The sequence below is a fragment of the Schistocerca cancellata genome, chromosome 1 (assembly GCF_023864275.1).
Source record: "Schistocerca cancellata isolate TAMUIC-IGC-003103 chromosome 1, iqSchCanc2.1, whole genome shotgun sequence".
NCBI classification, from domain to species: Eukaryota; Metazoa; Arthropoda; class Insecta; order Orthoptera; family Acrididae; genus Schistocerca; species Schistocerca cancellata.
In genome coordinates, this window is record NC_064626.1 from 77,680,645 (window position 1) to 77,705,547 (window position 24,903).

Sequence of the window (24,903 nt, forward strand, 5' to 3'; positions counted from 1 at the left end):
CTGATAGGCATAGTTAGCACATTACAGATTTTGATAGAGAACAAACAATGTATTTACCTTAATAGTGTTCAAAAGTCATCATATATGTTTCTATCAACTCATGACATCCATCTTTACAAATTTCCTTTTTCTGGCGGACACACGTCCAGATCGTCCGCTTATAGTAAGCTCTCAAAACTCCGCCATCTCTCTCCCCACATCGACCACTGCTGGTGGCTCACCTCCAACTGCGCAACGCTACGCTGTTCACATCCAACTGTCCAACACAAGCGAATATTCCAACAATGAGTCCGACCAGCTACAGACTGCACACAGCACAGTCAGTGATTTTCATACAGAGCGCTACGTGGCGTTACCAACCTAAAAACGTAAACAGCCTACTTAAAATCTGATCTGCAGGGCCATGTAAACTGACTACTTCCCTTATGTCCTGGTGGTTTCCTACCGTGGTGCAGCCTCAATACCGTTGGAATACAGTGCAACAAATGACCTAGAGAACCCTCCATTCATACTTAAATCTTTTTTACGTTTCTTGCCACCTTGAGCAAATTATCATCTGCTCTAAAACTTACGGCAACCGAAACCCATTTACCGACTTCGGCCCTCTGTAAGTCGGAAATTATTATTATAAAATTTCTTTTACCTCTGGAATTTCCTTACCGATTTAATTCACAACTGATTTTTTATGTAATTTGAAATAAAATTTCAGTGAACATTATGAATACAGTAGTGGTTTCATAATGAGATTGTCACTCTGTAGCGGAGTGTACGCTGATATGAAATTTCCTGACATTAAAACTGCGTGCCAGACCGACACTCGAACTCGGGACCTGATTTACTATAAAGAGCCGTCAAATGAAAACGAGATAGACGGGAAAAAAACTGATTAAACAGTTTATTATTTCGAAGGTAATCTCCATAACTGTGGTAGATTTATCCCACTGTGGGACAAGAAGGTCAGTCCTTTCACGGATAAATGTTTGTGATTGCCTTCGGAACCGTGACTGAACCGGTGCCCAGGCGTGCAGCTCTTCGTCTGAAGCAAATCGGCTGCGACGAATGTCTTTCTTCAGAAAATATGGATATCGCATGAGGAGAGATTGAGATTGTATGAAGAGTGGTAAATGGCTTCCAACCATGGCCCCTGTAGCATTGTCGAAACGACCTTTGCCAGATGTGGAACGGCACTATGCTGCAACAAAATGATGCTGTTTGTCAACATCCCTGGATATGTGGACTTAATGGTGCGCTTCACTTCTTGCAAAGTGTCCAGTGTCCACGCTTCGCTGTTCGTTAATTGCGGCGCCGTGTTCCAGAAAGTCTATGCAGTGCGTCCTTTCGGTCAAAGAAATAGGCCATCATGACTTTCCCGGAGTTGGCGTACTTATTTTGTCGACTACACTACAGATGTTTTGCTGCGAAGGCTCTGTACATACTCTATTCTAGACAGGCCCAATATCTCCCCATACGATTTTGGTATTTTTCTTGAGCTCTCAAGAAAGACATTCGTGGCCGTGAATTTGCTTCGGACGAGGAGGTGCACGTTTGCGTACGATCGTGGTTCTGTAGGCAACTGCAAATGGGTTTCCATGAAAGCAATGGCCATCTAGTCTCAAAGTGGAATAAATGTATTAACAGTCATGGCGCGGGCCGGGGTGGCCGAGCGGTTCTAGGCGCTACGGTCGCAGGTTCGAATCCTGCCTCGGGCATGGATGTGTGTGATGTCCTTATGTTAGTTAGGTTTACGTAGTTCTAAGTTCTAGGGGACTGATGACCTTAGCAGTTAAGTCCCATAGTGCTCAGAGCCATTTGAACCATTTGAACGGTTATGGCGTTTCCATTTCAAATAATAAAGAGTTGACTTACTTCCCAAGTGTTTCGTTCTCATTTGACTGCCCCATTTACTTACTGATTACTCTTCGACTTATCCTTTGTCGTCGACTCATCCTTCGTTCCTGGAACTGTGCATTTGGCGGTGTACTCGCCACAGCCTGTGGTGTTCTTGGGAGGTTTTTACAGTGTGTTCGATGGTCCATACTTAATTGGATTGAGTATTATGCCGCTATTTGTCTTCCCATTTCTTCATTATGTGACGTCATATGTGTTTCCTTAAGTCAGAGAGTGGAATATCTCATCCGAGCGTTTCCATCCTCGTTGCTTCTTTCGCTAGTTTGTCAAGTAACTCATTTCGTGGAGTCCTCATGTGCCTTAGCGTCCAGAGAAAACTGGTGGATATCCCTGTGCTGTGGAGGGCATAATTTAGTAATGGATGGCAGAGACCAGTGGATGCTTTGCCAAGCACCTGTGTGTAAAACACTAAAAACTCGCTGCATATAATGAAATTCTATCGAAGAAAATTTATTATGTTTTGTATAGCTCTATGGATGGCTGTTAACTAACCGACTCTTTTATTATCTCTGCATCCGTCGGTGTAAAGGAATTTCAAATATGGATATTCTCCGATGACTAAATAAAATGCACAGCGATAAAAGTTGGGAGCTACGTTGTATGTGGTCTTTGGTATCGTACCATTAGTCCATTCTCATTGCTAGTTGAGGAACATACAATGTACGTGTTTGTAAGTTGGAGTACTGCAAACAGATAATCCGAGGAAGTTGAAAACGTCGGAGGTCTTGCAGCCATGACTGCTGCTAGCCGTCCTGTTCGAAGGTCATTCACGAGGAATCGGGTCACTGGATTGTGGGGTAAAATGGAATTTGCGTTTGGTTAACCGTGACTGCGTAATTAGATAAATTTTGTCGCTATGATATTTTTATCGGTGGTATTCCCCCCGTCTACAAGACGACTACAGACTCGGCTCATTCTGGAAGCTGCAGCTGCCAAACGGACACCATCTTGGTGGACAGGGTCTAATAGTTTAGGAAAACGCCGCCCACAGAATCGCGGTTTGGGGAACTCTAGGTGCTCAGTTCCTATTTGAACTAGCAAAATGGGGTAAGACGTTTTTGGTTTAGCCCAGACCAGCGGCCATTTGTGCAGCCTTTCGAACGTCTGTCTTACTGTAGCTATTTTGCAGTGTATTAAGCAATGTTTGAACGACGACCTGTACCTGGCGCCCAAGCAAATCGTGTAAAACAATTAATTCCTTTTGCAAAAGATTTTAATTAGGAAATAATGCTCAGTTAATGGCACCATTTTTATGTGAACCGTTCGGATTTTACGTGCAGAAACTTTCACCCTTAAATAACTCAGCATTGGAGCGAGACTGATTGTTCAAAGTTGGTCCAACGGTTTATCAGACTTTGGCCTAAGATAAGCATTAACCGTTTAAAAAAAAAAAAAAAAAAAACTTGGTTCATTTGGATTTAATAAGCAAAAAAAAAAAAACACGTTTTCCTGGGAGGTTTTTGAAGGGCGCCTCTTCTATGTTTCATATCTGTGCGAATCGGTTCAGATTTTGTAAGACTGTACAAAAATATATATAATCACGATATTTAAATCAAAACATCTTGACACATTCGCGCGTTAGTCAACTCTAATTCCCCAGCGCAGTGAGCTCTCTTAGCTGCGAAGTGTTGGCGGAATTTCAGTTTGTAATTTATAAGCTGAATTCCTGGATCCTGTGTTCAAAATCCAGAAGGTTCCCCAGCCTTGATGAACAATACGTTGTATATAATATCATATGGCTGAAGAGCGTATATGTAATAGCTAAAGAAGGTTTTCTGGGAGTGTAAAATTTCTGGGAGTAGATTTGTTGCTTGATGGGGGGGGGGGGGGCTCAAACAGTTTTTTGAATTTCAAGTGGGTTGGAGTTGATTTTTTCCCATAGTGGACCATTTCTCCCTCAAGCCAACCCCCTGTTACATGTATGGTGAGGGATATAAGAAGAGGAAGTATCAGAGAGTGTGAATGCATGCATCATAAACTTCAAAGACACATTGTGTCATAATTGCACGACATAACATATCACATGTCGGATGACGTGACGGCAAGTTTGACGTCGGATAACAAACGACAAAAGAATATTTTTTCCTGTGACATAATTACGTTTTAGCAATTTTCCGATTTTTTTTCCTTTTCTTGTACCACTTCCCCTTTTCTTGTTGCAAAATTTCATGATTCTGCATCAATGGGAGGTATGGTGTGGATTTTAATGAGTGAGGTTGGAAGTACTAAAATATGCGACATAAACGGCCTTAGTTTTGATTTCACTGCCTTAGAAGCTTAACTTTTTTACACCAGCAAAGGGCCATAGTGCATAATATGTGATATAAATTTCAACTTGATGCGTCTACCCAGTCCTGACAAAAAGTGGTGTTACCGTATAGAAGAACAGACAGACAATCTGATAATAAACGACAGCAAAATATTTTTCTTGTGATGTAATTACACATTAACAGTTCTCCAATTTTATCCTTTGGTTGTACAGCGAAACCTTATTTCTTGCCAAATTCCGTGATTCTAGGTCAACGGTAAGTACCCTATAGGTTTTGATGAGTGAGTTTTCGAGTATAAAAATATGCGACATAAATGGCCGTATCTTTTGACTGCATTGACTTACAGTCTTGCATTTTTCACACCGCTAAGGGGCAATAGGTGTTCGTACGGGACAGAAATTCCAATTTGATACGTCTATCCGTTCCAGAGGAAAAGGATTTTAACAATCAGATAGAGGCAGACCGACAGACAGACACACGGACAACAAAGTGATACTACAAGGTTTCCGTTTTTACCGATTGAGGTCCGAAACTCTAAAAAAAGCGTGAATATGTCTAGATGTTTTGATTTAAACGTGTTTGAAGCTGTCAGATAAGTCGAAAAGTTAGTTACCTTTTTTTTACACCCATAAATCTGTCCAGGAAATATTCATCTTTTTTTAGGATTCCGTGTTTCAATCTGTAAAAACGAAACGTTCATGGCATCACTTTGCTGTCCGTCTGTCTGTGTGTATGTCTGAGCGACTGTTAGGAACGGTTTTTCTCCGGAAGAAGTAGACGTCTTAAGTTCAAATTTGTGTGACGTATTAAGGTCGACGGCTTCTTGGCAGTGAAAAATTTTAAGCCTCTAAGTCGATGCAGACAAAAGATACGGTAATTTATGTCAAGTATTTTCACGCTCGCAAACTGACTCATCAAAACCTGCAGGGTACTTTCCGTTGGCCTAGAATCATCAAGTTTGGCAAAAAGGAAGGTTTCACAGAACAACCAAAGGAAAAAATCTGAAAACTGTAAATTTGTAATTATATCAAACAAAAAAATTTGGCGAGAAGCAAGACATGACAATAGAAGTACAGAAAAAACTCCTAAATTGTTAATTTGTGATTAGATCACACGAGAAAATATTTCTTTTGTCATTTCTTATCCGATTTCAAACTTGAAATTAAAACATTCTTAAAAGTTGTGGAATCCCTTCGGCCGACATCTTGCAATAACGAAGTTGATAAAAGGCAAAAATTGTCAATAAGCTCGATTAGCGTAGTGTGTAAACTGTCTTTATATTTTACAGGGTGATTTTTTCCACCGTGTACTCTAGGGACTGATCGATGAGAACATACGGAACAAAAACGGTCTAATGAACTTATGTCCCGAAATTAATTGTTTCCATGCTAGAGACCATTCATACATTCAAAGTTTGCTACAGCGACTGCGGTCTAATACACGCTGTACCATGCAGCCATAGTTACAGTATGTGTTGAAAGTTGTTTTCATGTGTCTCAACGCAAACGTCTACGCGCTACAGCGTTTTATGTCTCACATATTCGCATCGGCCAGGATGCATCCGAACAGTGTCAAAGGCAGCATGGATACGCTGCTTCAGTGTCTCCACATATGTAATGGCTTTTGCATACAAGATACTTTTGAGATGGCCCGGTAACCAGAAATCGCACGGATTGAGGTACACTGAACGAGCAGGCCTTGCAACTGGGCCCCCTCGTCCGATTCATTGACCAGGGAAGACACGACTGAAATGCGTCCGGACGTTAGCGGTGAAATGGGCAGGACCGCCATCTTGTAGCAGTCACATAACCCTTCAAATCATCAACGGCGCTTCTTCCGGCAGCGGAGGAAAAGTCACCCGCAAGAAACGGCGATAGTTGCGGCCTTTTAGGTGACGTGGAAGGAAGAAGTCGCCAATTATCCCGGTCAACACATTCCGGCCTCTTAGAGGTTGTCAGGACCAGATCTTTAGCTTACGGCAAATAATGGAGAAGTGTTATGAGTGGAACAGGGAATTGTATCTATGCTTTATAGATCTAGAAAAGGCATATGACCGGGTTCCTAGGAGGAAGTTATTGTCTGTTCTACAAGATTATGGAATAGGAGGCAAACTTTTGCAAGCAATTAAATGTCTTTACATGGATAGTCAGGCAGCAGTTAGAGTTGACGGTAAATTGAGTTCATGGTTCAGAGAAGTTTCAGGGGTAAGACAAGGCTGCAACCTGTCTCCACCGTTGTTCATATTATTTATGGATCATATGTTGAAAACAATAGACTGGCTGGGTGAGATTAAGATATGTGAACACAAAATAAGCAGTCTTGCATATGCGGATGACTTAGTTGTGATGGCAGATTCGATTGAAAATTTGCAAAGTAATATTTCAGAGCTAGATCAGAAATGTAAGTACTATGGTATGAAGATTAGCATCTCCAAAACGAAAGTAATGTCAGTGGGAAAGAAATATAAACGGATTGAGTGCCAAATAGGAGGAACAAAGTTAGAACAGGTGGACGGTTTCAAGTACTTAGGATGCATATTCTCACAGGATGGCAACATAGTGAAAGAACTGGAAGCGAGGTGTAGCAAAGCTAATGCAGTGAGCGCTCAGCTACGATCTACTCTCTTCTGCAAGAAGGAAGTCAGTACCAAGACTAAGTTATCTGTGCACCGTTCAATCTTTCGACCAACTTTGTTGTATGGGAGCGAAAGCTGGGTGGATTCAGGTTACCTTATCAACAAGGTTGAGGTTACGGATATGAAAGTAGCTAGAATGATTGCAGGTACTAGTAGATGGGAACAATGGCAGGAGGGTGTCCACAATGAGGAAATCAAAGAAAAACTGGGAATGAACTCTATAGATGTAGCAGTCAGGGCGAACAGGCTTAGATGGTGGGGTCATGTTACACGCATGGGAGAAGCAAGGTTACCCAAGAGACTCATGGATTCAGCAGTAGAGGGTAGGAGGAGTCGGGGCAGACCGAGGAGAAGGTATCTGGATTCGGTTAAGAATGATTTTGAAGTAATAGGTTTAACATCAGAAGAGGCACCAATGTTAGCACTGAATAGGGGATCATGGAGGAACTGTATAAGGGGGGCTATGCTCCAGACTGAACGCTGAAAGGCATAATCAGTCTTAAATGATGATGATGATGATGATGATGATGAACACATTCCGGCTGCATAGTTACTGATGATTCTCTGTCACCATTCCATGGGGTTTCTGCATAGCGTCTTATAGATGACTGTTATGAAAGTTTAAGATACCACTCCGCGTAAAGCTGGCCTCATCTTTGAATAACATCAGTGACAGAATTCCCGCAATCGTGGTTGCCTGGGGAAGAAACCAGTGACAAACCTGCTCGCGACGTGGACAGTCTGTCGCTAGTAAGCCCTGCACACGCTGTAAGTGAAGGGGTAGTAACAATTGTCGAAAATGTTCCACACGGTCGCCTGGCATACCCTGCACTCGCGCGCCAACTACAGAGGATAGGCAAAATAATTTGAATACCTGCACATACTTGGGAATGGTTTATTAATAATGTGTTGGACCACCATTTGCCCGTAACACAGCTGCGATACTTCTTAGAATACTGGCATATAATGACTGTATAGTCTCCAGTGGAATGTTATGCCACTCTTCGATCAGACCCTCTTCTAACTCATGTAGTGACGAGGGAATCGGAAATCTGCTCCGGAGTTCGCGCTCCAATACGGCCCAAATGGGTTCGATAATGTTCAAGTGCGGGGGGACTGTGCTGGCCACAGAAGACGCAGCATTTCAGTTGCATTGTACTGTCTCGGCTGTGTGAATGGGTGCATTATCGTCCTGAAATATTGGATCATTGTTGGAATCCTGGGGTGCACTTGATCAACTAAAATGTTCACATAATCGTTGGCTGATTTGAGAGTAATGATGAGACCAGTAGAATGTCATGACATGACTGCCCACACCATCACACTTCCACCTCCATGCTTACCCGTTGGAACCGCGCGATCGCTACGGTCGCAGGTTCGAATCCTGCCTCGGGCATGGATGTGTGTGCCGTCCTTAGGTTAGTTACGTGTAAGTAGTTCTAAGTTCTAGGGGACTGATGACCTCAGATGTTAAGTCCTATAGTGCTCAGAGCCATTTGAACCCAACCTTACCCGTTGGAATTAAGCAATCAGGATTGTAGGCTTCTTTTGGCGTTCTCCAAAAGTAAACCCGGCCCGATGTTGAAAACAGCGAAAACGTAGACTCGTCGGATTATATGATGTGTTTCCACTGATCAGCCGTCCAGGATTTATGCTCCTGACACCATATTTTACGCTTCTTTGCGTTGGTTGTCGTCACTAATGGTTTCGGTATAGCAGCTCGTCCATGAATGTTCGCTTTATGGAATTCTCAGTGGACAATGTCGATAGATACGGTGTCTCGAAGATGGCTATTGAGGTCTGCAGTCACTTTAGCTGCCGTAGTTTTGTGTTGTTCCGACATAATTTGTGTTAGCGTACGACGACCTCTGCCATTTAGTTTTGATTTGCGCCCACTATTATATCTACACGATGATGTCTTTCCATACGTTGTGTAGGCTGTCATGACTGTTGAAACAATTGCTCTGGAAACATTCAGTAAGGCGGCTGTCTTGGTTACTGATGCTCCAGCGAATCGAGCCCCCACTATCTCCCCTCTTTAGAACTCCGTTAGGTCTTTCACTGCACGTCGACCTCGGCCCCTGAATGCAAATACGAAGTATACACTACTCGTAAACAACCTGCTCCGATGCCTAGTCGGTACTGAACACGCACAGTCCAGCGCGACATATGCCTTACCTGCGTTGTTGACTGTCAAACACAACCAACGCATTACTAACACCGTTAACACTATTTTGCCTATCCCCTGTACCTGGAACTGGCACGGCGTTCGCCTTCCACAGTGTTAATCACATTTTCCTCCAGGCCTGGTGTCTGAACATTTCGGGTACGTTCTTCATGGAAAATTTGGAAATTTGTGGTAAGATCTTAAGGGACCAAACTGCTGAGGTCATCGTTCCCTAAGCTTACACATTACTTAATCTAACTTATACTAATTTACACTAGGGACAACACACACACCCATGCCCGAGGGAGGACTCGAACCTGCTACGGGGGAGTCGCGCGAACCGTGACAGGACGCCCTATACCGCGCGGCTACCCCGCATGGCCGTTCTTCATGATTTCCTGCTTCCAGAAACGATCCTGTCTCAGACAAACGGCGAAATACTATTGCAAACATTAAATGTTGTGGATGTGGGCGTGGATAGGTCTCCTGATACAAGTCCGCATCTCGTGGTCGTGCGGTAGCGTTCTCGCTTCCCACACCCGGGTTCCCGGGTTCGATTCCCGGCGGGGTCAGGGATTTTCTCTGCCTCGTGATGTCTGGGTGTTGTGTGATGTCCTTAGGTTAGTTAGGTTTAAGTAGTTCTAAGTTCTAGGGGACTTACGACCATAGATGTTAAGTCCCACAGTGCTCAGAGCCATACTGATACAACCTGGCTACCCGCTGCTCGTTGCCATTTGCCTTTCCGTAAGTAAACACCACGTCGGCAAACTCTCGATTCGAATACGGAATCATTGTGTACAACACTGTATCACATCCACTGCAAGGTGAGTCAACAAGAGAAGTGAATCGGCCACAACATTACCAATTACTATGGCAGGAGATGTCCCCTAAGGCGTGAAGTGTGAGGAACAGTACCACCCTCTAGGAGGAAACTATGGATAATGTAACTGCGGCTGCATGGTACAGTGCGTATTAGACCACAGTCACTGTAACAAAGTATGATTGAATAAATGGTCTGTAGCATGGAAATCATGAATTTCCAGACATAAGTTCATTAGACTCTTTTTTGTTCCCTATCCTCTTATCGATCAATCCCTAGAGTCTGTACACGGTGGAAACAATCACCCAGTATAATTAAGTTTTTACAGAACCGACAGTGCGCTAGTTTCTACTAGTATGTCGCCAATTTTTACTGTGTTATGATTGGAGCGTTTTTCATTCTGGTAATTGTGTTGACAGTGCAGCTGACCCACAGTCCAGATGGGCCAAATGTTCAGATAGGCAGTTACCACTCGTTGTGTTGATGGTGTGGCTGACCCACAGTCCCAATAGGACAGACTATCAGGTAGGCTCTTACCAGTCTTTGTGTTGACGGTGCAGCTGATCCACAGTCCAGATGGGAGAAACTTTCAGGGAGGCAGTTACGAATCTTTGTATTGATGGTGCAACTGACCCACAGTCAAGATGGGACAAACTTACAGATAGGCAGTTACCAGTCTTTGTGTTGACAGTGCAGCTGACCCATAGTCGAGATGGGGTAAATGTTCAGGTATGCAGTTACCAGTCTTTGTGTTGATGGTGCAGCTGACCCACAGTCCAGATGGGACAAATGTTCAGGTAGGCAGTTATGAGTCTTTGTGTTGATGGTGCAGCTGATCCACAGTCAAGATGGGACAAACTTACAGATAGGCAGTTACCAGTCTGTGTTGACGGTGCAGCTGACCCACAGCCCAGATGGGACAAAAGTTCAGGTAGGCAGTTATCAGTCTTTGTGTTGACAGTGCAGCTGACCCACAGTCGTGATGGGACAAACTTTCAGGTATGCAGTAACCAGTCTTGGTGTTGATGGTGCAGCTGACCCATAGTCCTGATGGAACAAACTTTCAGGTAGACAGTTACGCGTCTTTGTGTTGACGGTGCAGCTGATCCACAGTCGAGATGGGACAAAGTTTCAGGTAGGCAGTTACCAGTCTTTGTGTTGACGGTGCAGCTGACCCACAGTTTAGATGGTGCAAATGTTCAGGTAGGCAGTTACCAGTCTTTGTGTTGACAGTGCAGCTGACCCATAGTCGAGATGGGGCAAATGTTCAGGTAGGCAGTTACAAGTCTTTGTATTGATGGTGCAACTGACCCACAGTCCAGATGGGACAAACATTCGAGTAGGCTGTTACGAGACTTTGTGTTGATGGTGCAGCTGACCCACACTCCTGATAGGACAAACTTTCAGGTAGGCAGTTACTAGTCTTTGCATTGACAGTGCAGCTGACCCACAGTCAAGATGGGACAACTTTTCAGGTATGCAGTTACCAGTCTTTGTGTTGATGGTGCAGCTGACCCACAGTCCAGATGGGACAAATGTTCAGGTAGGCAGTTATGAGTCTTTGTGTTGATGGTGCAGCTGACCCACAGTCCAGATGGGGTAAATGTTCAGGTAGACAGTTCCCAGTCTTTGTGTTGACAGTGCAGCTGACCCACAGTCGAGATGAGACAAACTTTCAGGTATGCAGTTACCAGTCTTTGTGTTGACAGTGCAGCTGACCCATAGTCGAGATGGGACAAATGTTCAGGCATGCAGTTACCAGTCTTTGTGTTGATGGTGCAGCTGACCCATAGTCCTGATGGAACAAACTTTCAGGTAGACAGTTACGCGTCTTTGTGTTGACGGTGCAGCTGATCCACAGTCGAGATGGGACAAAGTTTCAGGTAGGCAGTTACCAGTCTTTGTGTTGACGGTGCAGCTGACCCACAGTTTAGATGGTGCAAATGTTCAGGTAGGCAGTTACCAGTCTTTGTGTTGACAGTGCAGCTGACCCATAGTCGAGATGGGGCAAATGTTCAGGTAGGCAGTTACAAGTCTTTGTATTGATGGTGCAACTGACCCACAGTCCAGATGGGACAAACATTCGAGTAGGCTGTTACGAGACTTTGTGTTGATGGTGCAGCTGACCCACACTCCTGATAGGACAAACTTTCAGGTAGGCAGTTACTAGTCTTTGCATTGACAGTGCAGCTGACCCACAGTCAAGATGGGACAACTTTTCAGGTATGCAGTTACCAGTCTTTGTGTTGATGGTGCAGCTGACCCACAGTCCAGATGGGACAAATGTTCAGGTAGGCAGTTATGAGTCTTTGTGTTGATGGTGCAGCTGACCCACAGTCCAGATGGGGTAAATGTTCAGGTAGACAGTTCCCAGTCTTTGTGTTGACAGTGCAGCTGACCCACAGTCGAGATGAGACAAACTTTCAAGTATGCAGTTACCAGTCTTTGTGTTGACAGTGCAGCTGACCCATAGTCGAGATGGGACAAATGTTCAGGCATGCAGTTACCAGTCTTTGTGTTGATGGTGCAGCTGACCCATAGTCCTGATGGAACAAACTTTCAGGTAGACAGTTACGCGTCTTTGTGTTGACGGTGCAGCTGATCCACAGTCGAGATGGGACAAAGTTTCAGGTAGGCAGTTACCAGTCTTTGTGTTGACGGTGCAGCTGACCCACAGTTTAGATGGTGCAAATGTTCAGGTAGGCAGTTACCAGTCTTTGTGTTGACAGTGCAGCTGACCCATAGTCGAGATGGGGCAAATGTTCAGGTAGGCAGTTACAAGTCTTTGTATTGATGGTGCAACTGACCCACAGTCCAGATGGGACAAACATTCGAGTAGGCTGTTACGAGACTTTGTGTTGATGGTGCAGCTGACCCACACTCCTGATAGGACAAACTTTCAGGTAGGCAGTTACTAGTCTTTGCATTGACAGTGCAGCTGACCCACAGTCAAGATGGGACAACTTTTCAGGTATGCAGTTACCAGTCTTTGTGTTGATGGTGCAGCTGACCCACAGTCCAGATGGGACAAATGTTCAGGTAGGGAGTTACGAGTCTTTGTGTTGATGGTGCAGCTGATCCACAGTCGAGATGGGACAAAGTTTCAGGTAGGCAGTTACCAGTCTTTGTGTTGACGGTGCAGCTGACCCACAGTTTAGATGGTGCAAATGTTCAGGAAGGCAGTTACCAGTCTTTGTGTTGACAGTGCAGCTGACCCATAGTCGAGATGGGGCAAATGTTCAGGTAGGCAGTTACAAGTCTTTGTATTGATGGTGCAACTGACCCACAGTCCAGATGGGACAAACATTCGAGTAGGCTGTTACGAGACTTTGTGTTGATGGTGCAGCTGACCCACACTCCTGATAGGACAAACTTTCAGGTAGGCAGTTACTAGTCTTTGCATTGACAGTGCAGCTGACCCACAGTCAAGATGGGACAACTTTTCAGGTATGCAGTTACCAGTCTTTGTGTTGATGGTGCAGCTGACCCACAGTCCAGATGGGACAAGTGTTCAGGTAGGGAGTTACGAGTCTTTGTGTTGATGGTGCAGCTGATCCACAGTCGAGATGGGACAAAGTTTCAGGTAGGCAGTTACCAGTCTTTGTGTTGACGGTGCAGCTGACCCACAGTTTAGATGGTGCAAATGCTCAGGAAGGCAGTTACCAGTCTTTGTGTTGACAGTGCAGCTGACCCATAGTCGAGATGGGGCAAATGTTCAGGTAGGCAGTTACAAGTATTTGTATTGATGGTGCAACTGACCCACAGTCCAGATGGGACAAACATTCGAGTAGGCTGTTACGAGACTTTGTGTTGATGGTGCAGCTGACCCACACTCCTGATAGGACAAACTTTCAGGTAGGCAGTTACTAGTCTTTGCATTGACAGTGCAGCTGACCCACAGTCAAGATAGGACAACTTTTCAGGTATGCAGTTACCAGTCTTTGTGTTGATGGTGCAGCTGACCCACAGTCCAGATGGGACAAGTGTTCAGGTAGGGAGTTATGAGTCTTTGTGTTGATGGTGCAGCTGATCCACAGTCGAGGTGGGACAAAGTTTCAGGTAGGCAGTTACAAGTCTTTGTATTGATGGTGCAACTGACCCACAGTCAAGATGGCACAAATGTTCAGGTAGGCAGTTACGAGTCTTTGTGTTGATGGTGCAGCTGACCCACAGTCCAGATGGGGTAAATGTTCAGGTAGACGGTTCCCAGTCTTTGTGTTGACAGTGCAGCTGACCCACAGTCGCACTGGGACCAACTTTCAGGTATGCAGTAACCAGTCTTTGTGTTGATGGTGCAGCTCACCCACAGTCCAGATGGGACAAATGTTCAGGTAGGGAGTAACGAGTCTTTGTGTTGATGGTGCAGCTGATCCACAGTCGAGATGGGACAAAGTTTCAGGTAGGCAGTTACCAGTCTTTGTGTTGATTGTGCAGCTGAGCCACAGTTTAGATGGTGCAAATGTTCAGGTAGGCAGTTACCAGTCTTTGTGTTGACAGTGCAGCTTACCCATAGCCGAGATGGGGCAAATGTTCAGGTAGGCAGTTACAAGTATTTGTATTGATGGTGCAACTGACCCACAGTCCAGATGGGACAAGTTTTCAGGTAGCAGTTACGAGTCTTTGTGTTGATGGTGCAGCTGACCCACAGTTCATATGGGACAAATGTTCAGGTAGGCAGTTACGAGTCTTCGTGTTGACGTTGCAGCTGACCCACGGTCCAGACGGGACGGACGTTCAGGTAGGCAGTTACCAGTCTTTGTGTCGATGGAGCAGCCGAGCCGCTGTCCAGACAGGAAAAACGTTCAGCTAGGCAGTTACCAGTCGCGGAGGTCGTCGCCATGTATGAGGGCGGCGGTGCGCGGCTGGGAGGTGGGTGGGAACAGCAGCGACCCCTGCCGCGACAGCTGGTCCTGCTGCGGGAAGAGGGACGCCTGCCGGCCGGGCGCGGTGAGCGGCGGCCAGTTGGAGTCGCGGGTCGGCCGCTCCGACAGCAGCGACGGCTGGCGCGTGATGCCCGCGTACGGCTCGTAGACGAGAGAGGGGTAGCGCGCCGCCACGGAGGTGGCGAGGTCCTGCAGCAGCGAGGGGTGGCGCGCCACCGCCTGCCCCAGGCCCGGCGCCTGCCCGGGCAGGTCCTGGTGGGAGCCGGCGGGCGTCTGGCCGCCGTGCGCCAGGTGGTGGCCCGAACCGGCGGGCGTTGGCGCCCCCTCCGCGTACCGCCGCGCCGCCCCCGAGTCGAAGCTGTGCTGCACCGTGAAGATGCCCACGGCGCGCGCGATCGCCGCCGCCGTCGTGGGGTGGTCGCCCGTCACCATGATCACGCGGATGCCCGCCGACCGGCACTTGCGCACCGCCTGCGCACGCGCCGTACCCGTCTCGAGAAAAGTCCGTATTACACGAGCGACTTTCTGCCAGAAAGCGACTGTCGCTTGTTCGCTCGCGTCGACTAATCGCTCGTAAATCGGCAGTGAAACCTTCGTCGCCAGGTTTGTAAAGGGATCGCCGCTACTGCAGTGGAGGCCCAGTTTCCATTACTACGGCAGACCCGAGTTTGTGAGTTGGTGAAACGGCTTCTGGTGCAGTACACAGCTAAGATGGTGGTGGTGTGTTGGGGCTTATGGGCGCTCAACATCGAGGTCATCAGCGCCCTGACACACATTAAAAGGAACGAATGTGGACAGACCTAAGAAAACTAAAGCACACACTCAAAGAAAGCAGGAAAAGAAGGAAAATGCTACATAAGAAAGTAAAACCTAAGGAAAGGGGAAACATAGCAACAAAAATGTCACAGGAAATTGTTATTGGCTGGCCACTTACATAAAATATGGGCGAGCTTCTCACACAGTGAGCAAATTAAAATCCTCTCCCTAAAATCTTTGTAAAAACATTTGACAGGGCACAGAACTTTAAAACTTTAACCACATTCGTCCGAGTGTTGCCTAAAAGAGATGGCAGGTCCGCTGGCAAGTCAGCCGCGACCCGCTGGTCAGAAAATAAAACGCAATCCAATGAAACGTGGCGCACAGTGACCTGGACGCCGCAAGCACCACACATTGGAGGGTCCTCTCGCCGGAGCAGGAAGCCATGCGTCATAGGGCTGTGGCCAATTCGAAGCCGAGTGAGGAGAACCTCGTCCCGTCGATGGGGCTGAAAGGAAGTACACCACACACGCGTTGTGGGCTTGACTATACGGAGCTTATTGTCAGTCACTTCCAGCCACTCATCCTCCCACCGATGCATGACCCGTGAGCTCAACAGCGAGGTGAGTGCGTGCAACGGGATAGCACACTGAGATACTTGTGGGGCGAGACACGCCTCCTTGGCTGCGAGATCTGCCCTTTCATTCCCAGCAATGCCGACATGCCACAGAACCCAGCAGAAAGCTACAACCTTCCCCAGTCGCTGTAGTCGGAGGAGGGCATCCTGGATGGTCTGCACAATTTTGTCTGCCGGATAGAAACGTTGCAATGAGTGAAGGGCACTGAGTCAATCGGAACAGACAACAGTTTCTCTCTGCCACTATTACACAGCTATGTTCCAGGGTAAGGTAACAGGATGGGAGAACGAAGGTTCTACAACACTCCAACAAATTAGTAACAAAGTCACACAAATGTGTTGAAAGGTTTACTTATCTTCGTGGCTTGTCCAATAATTAAGTCTGCAACACTGCTTGTAATATAACACAAAAAAACCGACATTGGCAAAGTGCAAATAATCGCAAGTAGACTTCACAGTACATGGCAAATGCAATTTACAACAACTTTCTGTTCAATTCTAAGAGTTCATTAAACGACGTTCCCTGTCTAAGTCAGCCCTGGACGATGATCTATATCCAAGTGGGCGAGAGCTGCTCTTCTATCTTCCGAGTAGGCTCCTGTCCGTTGTCTTCCTGTCTTTGGAGGACTGTACGCGGCCGGGAACTGACCGAGGCGACGTCGATATCTTCATTCTCAGCGCCATCGTGGGGCTGGTGGAACTCGCGCAATAGAGGAGTCTATGGCACTGATACAGGCTCGCATCTTTGCGCCTGTTGTGCTTTTGCCCTGGGTGTGTCTTGTTTGGACGACACAGCATAATCTACGCCTAAAATTTCCGATAAAGATTTTGCCTATTTGAGGAAAACCCGCGATTTGCGATTTCACTCCATAGATTCCGAACTGTATCCCGGTTGAGATATTTTGATCCTCATGATGCCACAAACTCAGCATTTCTTGAACTAAACGTATCAGTTTCTCACGCCCAATATTTAGTGTGCGAGAATGTCGTTAGATTTAATCGAAGAAAACAAACTGATCTGAATTTTACCGATTGTCGTCCGAAGTCTGTACGTTCGGGACATTAGATCGGCTACACAGGGTGATCCATTGATCGTGGCCGGGCCAAATATCTCACGAAATAAGCATCAAACGAAAAACTACAAAGAACGAAACTTGTCTAGCTTGAAGGGGGAAACCAGTTGGTGCTATGGTTGGCCCGCTAGATGGCGGTGCCATAGTTCAAACGCATGTCAAATACGTTTTCTTTTTTAATAGGAACCTCCATTTTTTATTACATATTCGTGTGATACGTAAAAAATATGAATGTTTTAGTTGGACCACTTTTTTCGCTTTGTGATAGATGGTGCTGTAATAGTCACAAACGTATAAGTTCGTGGTATCACGCAACATTCCGCCAGTGCGGACGGTATTTGCTTCGTGATACATTACCCGTGTTAAAATGCACCGTTTACCAATTGCGAAAAATGTCGATATCGTGTCGATGTGTGGCTACTGTGATCAAAATGTCCAACGGGCGTGTGCTATGTATGCTGTTCAGTATCCTGGACGACATCATCCAAGTGTCCGGACCGTTCGCCGGATAGTTGCGTTATTTAGGAAGTGTTCAGCCACATGTGAAACGTCAACCACGACCTGCAACAAATGATGATCCCCAAGTAGGTGTTTTAGCTGCTGTCGCGGCTAATCCGCACATCAGTAGCAGACAAATTGCGCCAGAATCGGGAATCTCAAAAACGTCGGTGTTGAGAGTGCTACATCAACATCTATTGCACCCGTACCATATTTCTATGCACCAGGCATTGCATGGCGACGACTTTGAACGTCGTGCACAGTTCTGCCACTGGGCACAAGAGAAATAACGGGATGATGACAGATTTTTTGCACGCGTTGTATTTAACGACGAAGCGCCATTCACAAACAGCGGTAATGTAAACCGACATAATATGCACTATTGGGCAACGGAAAATCCACGATGGTTGCGACAAGTGAAACATCTGCGACTTTGCCGGGTTAATGTATGGTGCGGCATTATGGGAGGAAGGATAACTGGCCCACATTTTATCGATGGCAATCTAGATGGTGCAATGTATGCTGATTTCCTACGTAATGTTCTACCGATGTTACTACAAGATGTTTCACTGCATGACAGAATGGCGATGTACTTCCAACATGATGAATGTCCGGCACTTAGCTCGCGTGCCGTTGAAGCGGTATTGAAAAGCATATTTCATGACAGATGGATTGGTCGTCGAAGCACCATACAATGGCCCGCACGTTCACCGAATCTGACGTCCCCGGGTTTCTTTCTGTGAGGAAAGTTGAAGGATATTTGCTATCGTGATCCACCGACAACGCCTGACAACATGCGTCAGCGCATTGTCAATGCATGTGCGAACATTACGGAAGGCGAACTAGACGCTGTTGAGAGTAATGTCGTTACACGTATTGCCAAATGCATTGAGGTTGACGGACATAATTTTGAGCATTTATTGCATTAATGTGGTATTTACAGGTAATCACGCTGAAACAGCATGCGTTCTCAGAAATAATAAGTTCACAAAGGTACATGTATCACATTGGACAACCAAAATAAAATGTTCAAACGTACCTATGTTCTCCATTTTAATTTAAATAACCCACCTGTTACCAAGTGTTCGTCTAGAACTGTGAGCCATATGTATGTGACACTTACAGCGCCATCTATCACAAAGCGAAAAAAGTGGTCCAACTAAAACATTCGTATTTCTTTACGTACTACACGAATATGTAATATCAAAATGGAGTTCCCCTTTAAAAAAAAAAGGCAGTTGATATCCGTTTGATCTATGGCAGCGCCATCCAGCGGGCCAACCATAGCGCCATCTGGTTTCCCCCTTCAAGCTAGACGAGTTTCGTTCTTTGTAGTTTTTTCGTTTGACACTTATTTCGTGAGATATTTGGCCCGGCCACGATCAAAAAAATGGTTCAAATGGCTCTGAGCACTATGGGACATAACATGTGTGGTCATCGGTCCCCTAGAACTTAGAACTACTTAAACCTAACTAACCTAAGGACATCACACACATCCATGTCCAAGACAGGATTCGAACCTGCGACCGTAGCGGTCACGCGGTTCCAGACTGAAGCGCCTAGAGCCGCACGGCCACACCGGCCACGATCAATGGACCAACCTGTATAGCCGATCTAATCAACCAAACGTACAGACTTCGGACGACAAACGGTAAAATTCAGATCAGTTTGTTTTCTTCGGGTAAATCTAACGACATTCTCGCACACGAAATATGGAGCGTGAGAAACTGATAAGCTTAGTTCAAGAAAGACTGAATTTGTGGCATCCTGAGGATCAAAATATCCCATCCTGGATAGAGTTCGGAATCTATGGACTGAAATCGCAAATCGCGGGTTTCCTCAAATAGGCAAGATACAGCCAGGGCTAAAGCACAACAGGCGCAAAGATGCGAGCCGGTGACAGTGCCATAGACTCGTCTATTGCGCGAGTTCCACCAGCCCCACGATGGCGCTGAGAATGAAGATACCGACTGCGCCTCGGTCAGTTGCCGGTCGCGTACAATCGGCCAATGACCGGAAGACAACGGACTGGAGCCTACTCGGAAGACAGAAGAGCAGCTCTCGCCCACTTGGATATACAAGGTGTTACAAAAAGGTACGGCCAAACTTTCAGGAAACATTCCTCACACACAAAGAAAGAAAATATGTTATGTGGACATGTGTCCGGAAACGCTTAATTTCCACGTTAGAGCTCATGTTAGTTTCGTCAGTATGTACTGTACTTCCTCGATTCACCGCCAGTTGGCCCAATTGAAGGAAGGTAATGTTGACTTCGGTGCTTGTGTTGACATGCGACTCATTGCTCTACATCAAGCACATCAGTACGTAGCATCAACAGGTTAGTGTTCATCACGAACGTGGTTTTGCAGTCAGTGCAATGTTTACAAATGCGGAGTTGGCAGATGCCCATTTGATGTATGGATTAGCACGGGGCAATAGCCGTGACACGGTACGTTTGTATCGAGACAGATTCCCAGAACGAAACTGTCCCGACAGGAAGACGTTCGAAGCAATTGATCGGCGTCTTAGGGAGCACGGAACATTCCAGCCTGTGACTCGCGACTGGGGAAGACCTAGAACGACGAGGACACCTGCAATGGACGAGGCAATTCTTCGTGCAGTTGACGATAACCCTAATGTCAGCGTCAGAGAAGTTGCTGCTGTACAAGGTATCGTTGACCACGTCACTGTATGGAGAGTGCTACGGGAAAACCAGTTGTTTCCGTACCATGTACAGCGTTTGCAGCAGCTGATTGGCCTCCACGGGTACACTTCTGCGAATGGTTCATCCAACAATGTGTCAATCCTCATTTCAGTGCAAATGTTCTCTTTACGGATGAGGCTTCATTCCATCGTGATCAAATTGTAAATTTTCACAATCAACATGTGTGGGCTGACGAGAATCCGCACGCAATTGTGCAATGACGTCATCAATACAGATTTTCTGTGAACGTTTGGGCAGGCATTGTAGGTGATGTCTTGATTGGGCCCCATGTTCTTCCACCTACGCTCAATGGAGCACGTTATCATGATTTCATACGGGATTCTCTACCTGTGCTGCTAGAACATGTGGCTTTACAAGTACGACACAACATGTGGTTCATGCACGATGAAGCTACTGCACATTTCAGTCGAAGTGTTCGTACGCTTCTCAACAACAGATTCGGTGATCGATGGATTGGTAGAGGCGGACCAATTCCATGGCCTCCACGCTCTCCTGACCTCAACCCTCTTGACTTTCATTTACGGGGTCATTTGAAAGCTCTTGTCTACGCAACCCCGGTACCAAATGTAGAGACTCTTCGTGCTCGTATTGTGGACGGCTGTGATACAATAAGCCATTCTCGAGGGCTGCATCAGCGCATCAGGGATTCCATGCGATGGAGGGTGGATGCATGTATCCTCGCTAACGGAGGACATTTTGAACATTTCCTGTAACAAAGTGTTTGAAGTCACGCTGGTACGTTCTGTTGCTGTGTGTTTCCATTCCATGATTAGTGTTATTTGAAGAGAAGTAATAAAATGAGCTCTAACGTGGAAATTAAGCGTTTCTGGACACGTGTCCACATAACATATTTCTTTCTTTGTGTGTGAGGAATGTTTCCTGAAAGTTTGGCCGTACCTATTTGTAACACCCTGTAGATCATCGTCCAGGGCTGACGTAGACAGGGAACGTCGTTTAATGAACTCAGAATTGAACAGAAAATTGTTGTAAATTGCATTTGCCATGTACTGTAAAGTCTACTTGCGATTATTTGCACTTTGCCAATGAGGGATTTTTTTGTGTTATATTACAAGCAGTGTTGCAGACTTAATTATTGGACAAGCCACGAAGATAAACCTTTTAACTCATTTGTGTGACTTCGTTACTAATTTGTTGGAGTGTTGTAGAACCTTCGTTCTCCTGTCCTGTCACGTGACTCTGGTGCATAGCTGTGTAATAGTGGCAGGGAGAAACTGTCTTAGCTGTGTGCTGCACCAGAAGCCGTTTCACGAACTCACAAACTCGGTCTACCGTAGTAATGGAAACTCTGCCTCCACTGCAATAGCGGCGATCCCTTTACAAACCTGGCGACGAAGGTTTTCGGAACATTATAACATCAAAAAGTAATTTTTTCAAGTGAAAATGGTGGCATATCTTATACGCTTATAGCTGCTGTATTGGGTCTTTTTGTGGTAGCTTGTCATTAGTTGTCTACAAGTTATTATTACTGCTTACTAGCGTTTCATGTCAGTAGGGCAGTGATACTGTTAATATGAAGTGGTTGGCAAATGTGGTGTACGGTATGTATTTCCACTTTTAAGTGCTGTAGGATATCAGAGTATCTTGTGCCACATTTCATGCTTGTCTTTCTCTTGTGTGATAAATGACAGTCACTGAACGTTAACTGACGTACTTCTGCACAACGTGAAACAAATACAGCGAAGCAGCGTGTTTATAACTTGCTTTTCAAGGTCACCACGAATTATCTCGTGCTGGTAACAGAAGGTTTCTCTCGTCATCTCGTATATTCGTAAAACTTGTCTGGTTATTCCGATAACTGAGAGGACAGAGTCTATAGTACTCGACACTTTCTTTACGAGACAGGAAAGCCCATTCACATGCATTCGGTGTCTCTTTTTAACAGATGAAGCCGCTAAGAAGCACTCATATCCAAGCACAGAGGCGTCGTGTGGTCCACCCTACACTACAAGGTTCAAATCTAACCTGCTTCATACATAGAACAGATTCTAACCCAACCTAACCTCCTTTGACCCTGCCAGAAACTGACGAAGGAGATCGGACGCACTATGACCACGCTATCGGCCGATGTTATGGGGCGACTTCTGGCGACGAGGTCTGACCATAGTTGTCGGTGCCACTATGAACGCAGCCTAATATCTCGAGTCTGCTGTAAACTGCGCATGCGTGGAAATGGCAGAATGTGGCACTGACATCCGAACTCACCTATGCTCGCTAAAGGTGAGCTAACAATACTCGCGTTCGAATAGGCTGGAGATTTCCCGATACGCCGCAGCGTTCGGTACAGTATAGAGCTCGTTCGAACAATAATGTAACATTTGACTAGAGCGGCGTCGCTCCGAGGGATACACAAGAAACTGCAAACTAGCTCAACAACAGACTGTGACTTCGCTTATAATGTAAAATTTGACAGTTTCGTGAAACTTTGTAAGAAACAGTATTAATTCCTATACTGTACAAACTCGTATGGTTTACAATGTGATTTGTCATAAAGTTCCGGTATGTGCTGATATATAAATATTTACCCCGATTTTTATGTAAAGCTAAAAAACAAAAACTAAAATGTTCTCTAAAAATATTACTTCAGTGAACCCAGTGCAATATCTTATTTGTTTATTTGAAATGGTTCTGTTTTACCAAGAGTAGAGGGATAAGGAGGATGCTATGACAGTTTTGATTTATTCAAGATTGTCCCACTACCTCCTATCACCGGGGGGAGGGGGTAGATGTGGGAACGTCACGTTGATGACGTCACCACCCCCACTCTTCCTTTCCCCCACTTTCCCTCCCCCTCTTCCACTTCCATTCTCTCCTCCCCCACTTCCCTTCCCCTCCTCTACTTGTGAATTGGTGGGAACAACATTTAATCTGTGCTGAGCCGCTCGACAGGAAGGACTGTGTTAATTTATTTATGTATGCATTATCCTGCTGGAAGAATTTTCCTAGCAGCCTTACTGCTTGAAATTCAAATAAATCCAGCTGCTTAAAATTTGTGGGAACAAAGGCTACAGAGTAACTACATAAGTTATTTATTTATTTTTGATGGGAATTCTGTTCAGTTGACGAGATGTTGGTGTTGGACAGAGAGGAGCTTAATTAGCGTATTACCTGTAAGCATATAGCTGAGGACTGCATCTGTAGCCTCCTATACAAGGAATGGCAGGAGTTGACAATGGATGAGCGTAGGGGGAATACTTTTCAGTAAATAATGGTGATACAGTATGATGGACTGAGAATGCATTTCGCAACTCATAGATGCTACTACCTGTGCTGGAACCATTACTTCGCCTAAATCGGGAAAACGTAGACAACAGCCTTACACGAACATTTTTTGACTAATGTGATGAAGCCTTGCATGCAGGAGAACAACTTTTTTCTGTTAATTAATTCATGGAGAACAAAAAAGTCCACAGTTTATGACGAGATTTTTCGAGATGAAAAATGGTTGCTATCATGCAGTATTAAAGCGATTGCCCCTCAAATGCACTCTGCTAGAGCAGCCCTGTGATGTCGGCTTTTATAATCCCGCGTGAAGACTATGTGGGTGGGTTACTCGTCCACCTAGGCCTGGTACTGAGTCCAGGGCCGAGGCCACATCACATCCAACACCGACCAGCCAGGTGCAGGGAATAGCATAACCGGATGTGGGTAAACCCCAAAGCTGGGAATTTCAATGACGGTCACGTCTCTTAGTAGAATGTGGATTAACCACCAATGGCGGCCTTTGAGCCAAACTGAAAGATGGCTTCTAACAGCTTTTTCAGAATCTGTAATAATTTACAGTCAAACATTAATGTAAATCTGAATACGTCGGCGATTCCAGAAAAAAACCAAGTGCAGCCAATGATACAACAATATATTTAAACAACAAAAGTTAATACTTTACAATGACTACGAAGGTGGCGTTATTTTACAACTTACAAACCACGTTTGCATCCAATACGACATAAATAAGCCCCTTCAATGATAGAGAAGACAGGTTTGTGTTCGTTCATTAAAAAAATGTATGTCATTGACATCGTCTAGTGCACTTAATTTATTGTACAATGTCTGCATGTTTTGTGATCCGTCGGAAAATAGGACGGCACAGTCGCTTCCAGCACTAAACCCGGGACCAGCCCGTGAGCTGGACCACGTGCAAAACGGGAACACGTGGCTGGCAAGCAGGCGCGAGAAAACGGCCTGGTCAGCCAAAAACACATGGCGGCAGGTATTCGCGTACTTTCCTACGGAAATAGAAAGAACTTCCAGAATCTTCGATCTGGATTCTGAACTGCGATTGGTTGGCGTTCAGAAACGAGCGCCTCCCGGAAAGATGATTCGCCACCCAAATTTAAGGGGGGAGAAGAGACTTTGAGAAGCGAAAAGAGGAGAGAAGAGGGAGTTTTTGCGGGGTCGTGGAGAGTCGTCTTGGAGGTCAACAGCAACGGATGGACGTCTTCGGCTGTAGTTTTGGTGAAGCACAATTTTGCTATTATCTCGCTGAGGCGAGAAGTTCTGCAGTTACAGCTTC

General features: G+C 45.7%; 1 protein-coding gene across 1 annotated transcript in view; it reads right to left on the minus strand.

The window, feature by feature from the left end:
- The window catches only part of LOC126171883 (sodium/potassium-transporting ATPase subunit alpha-2-like), a 139,144-nt gene that overhangs the window by 39,443 nt on the left and 74,798 nt on the right, over positions 1-24,903 (minus strand). The window contains exon 5 of the mRNA XM_049920878.1: positions 14,619-15,154. Within this exon, the coding sequence (XP_049776835.1) occupies positions 14,619-15,154 (536 nt within the window). The remainder of the gene's footprint in view (positions 1-14,618; positions 15,155-24,903) is intronic.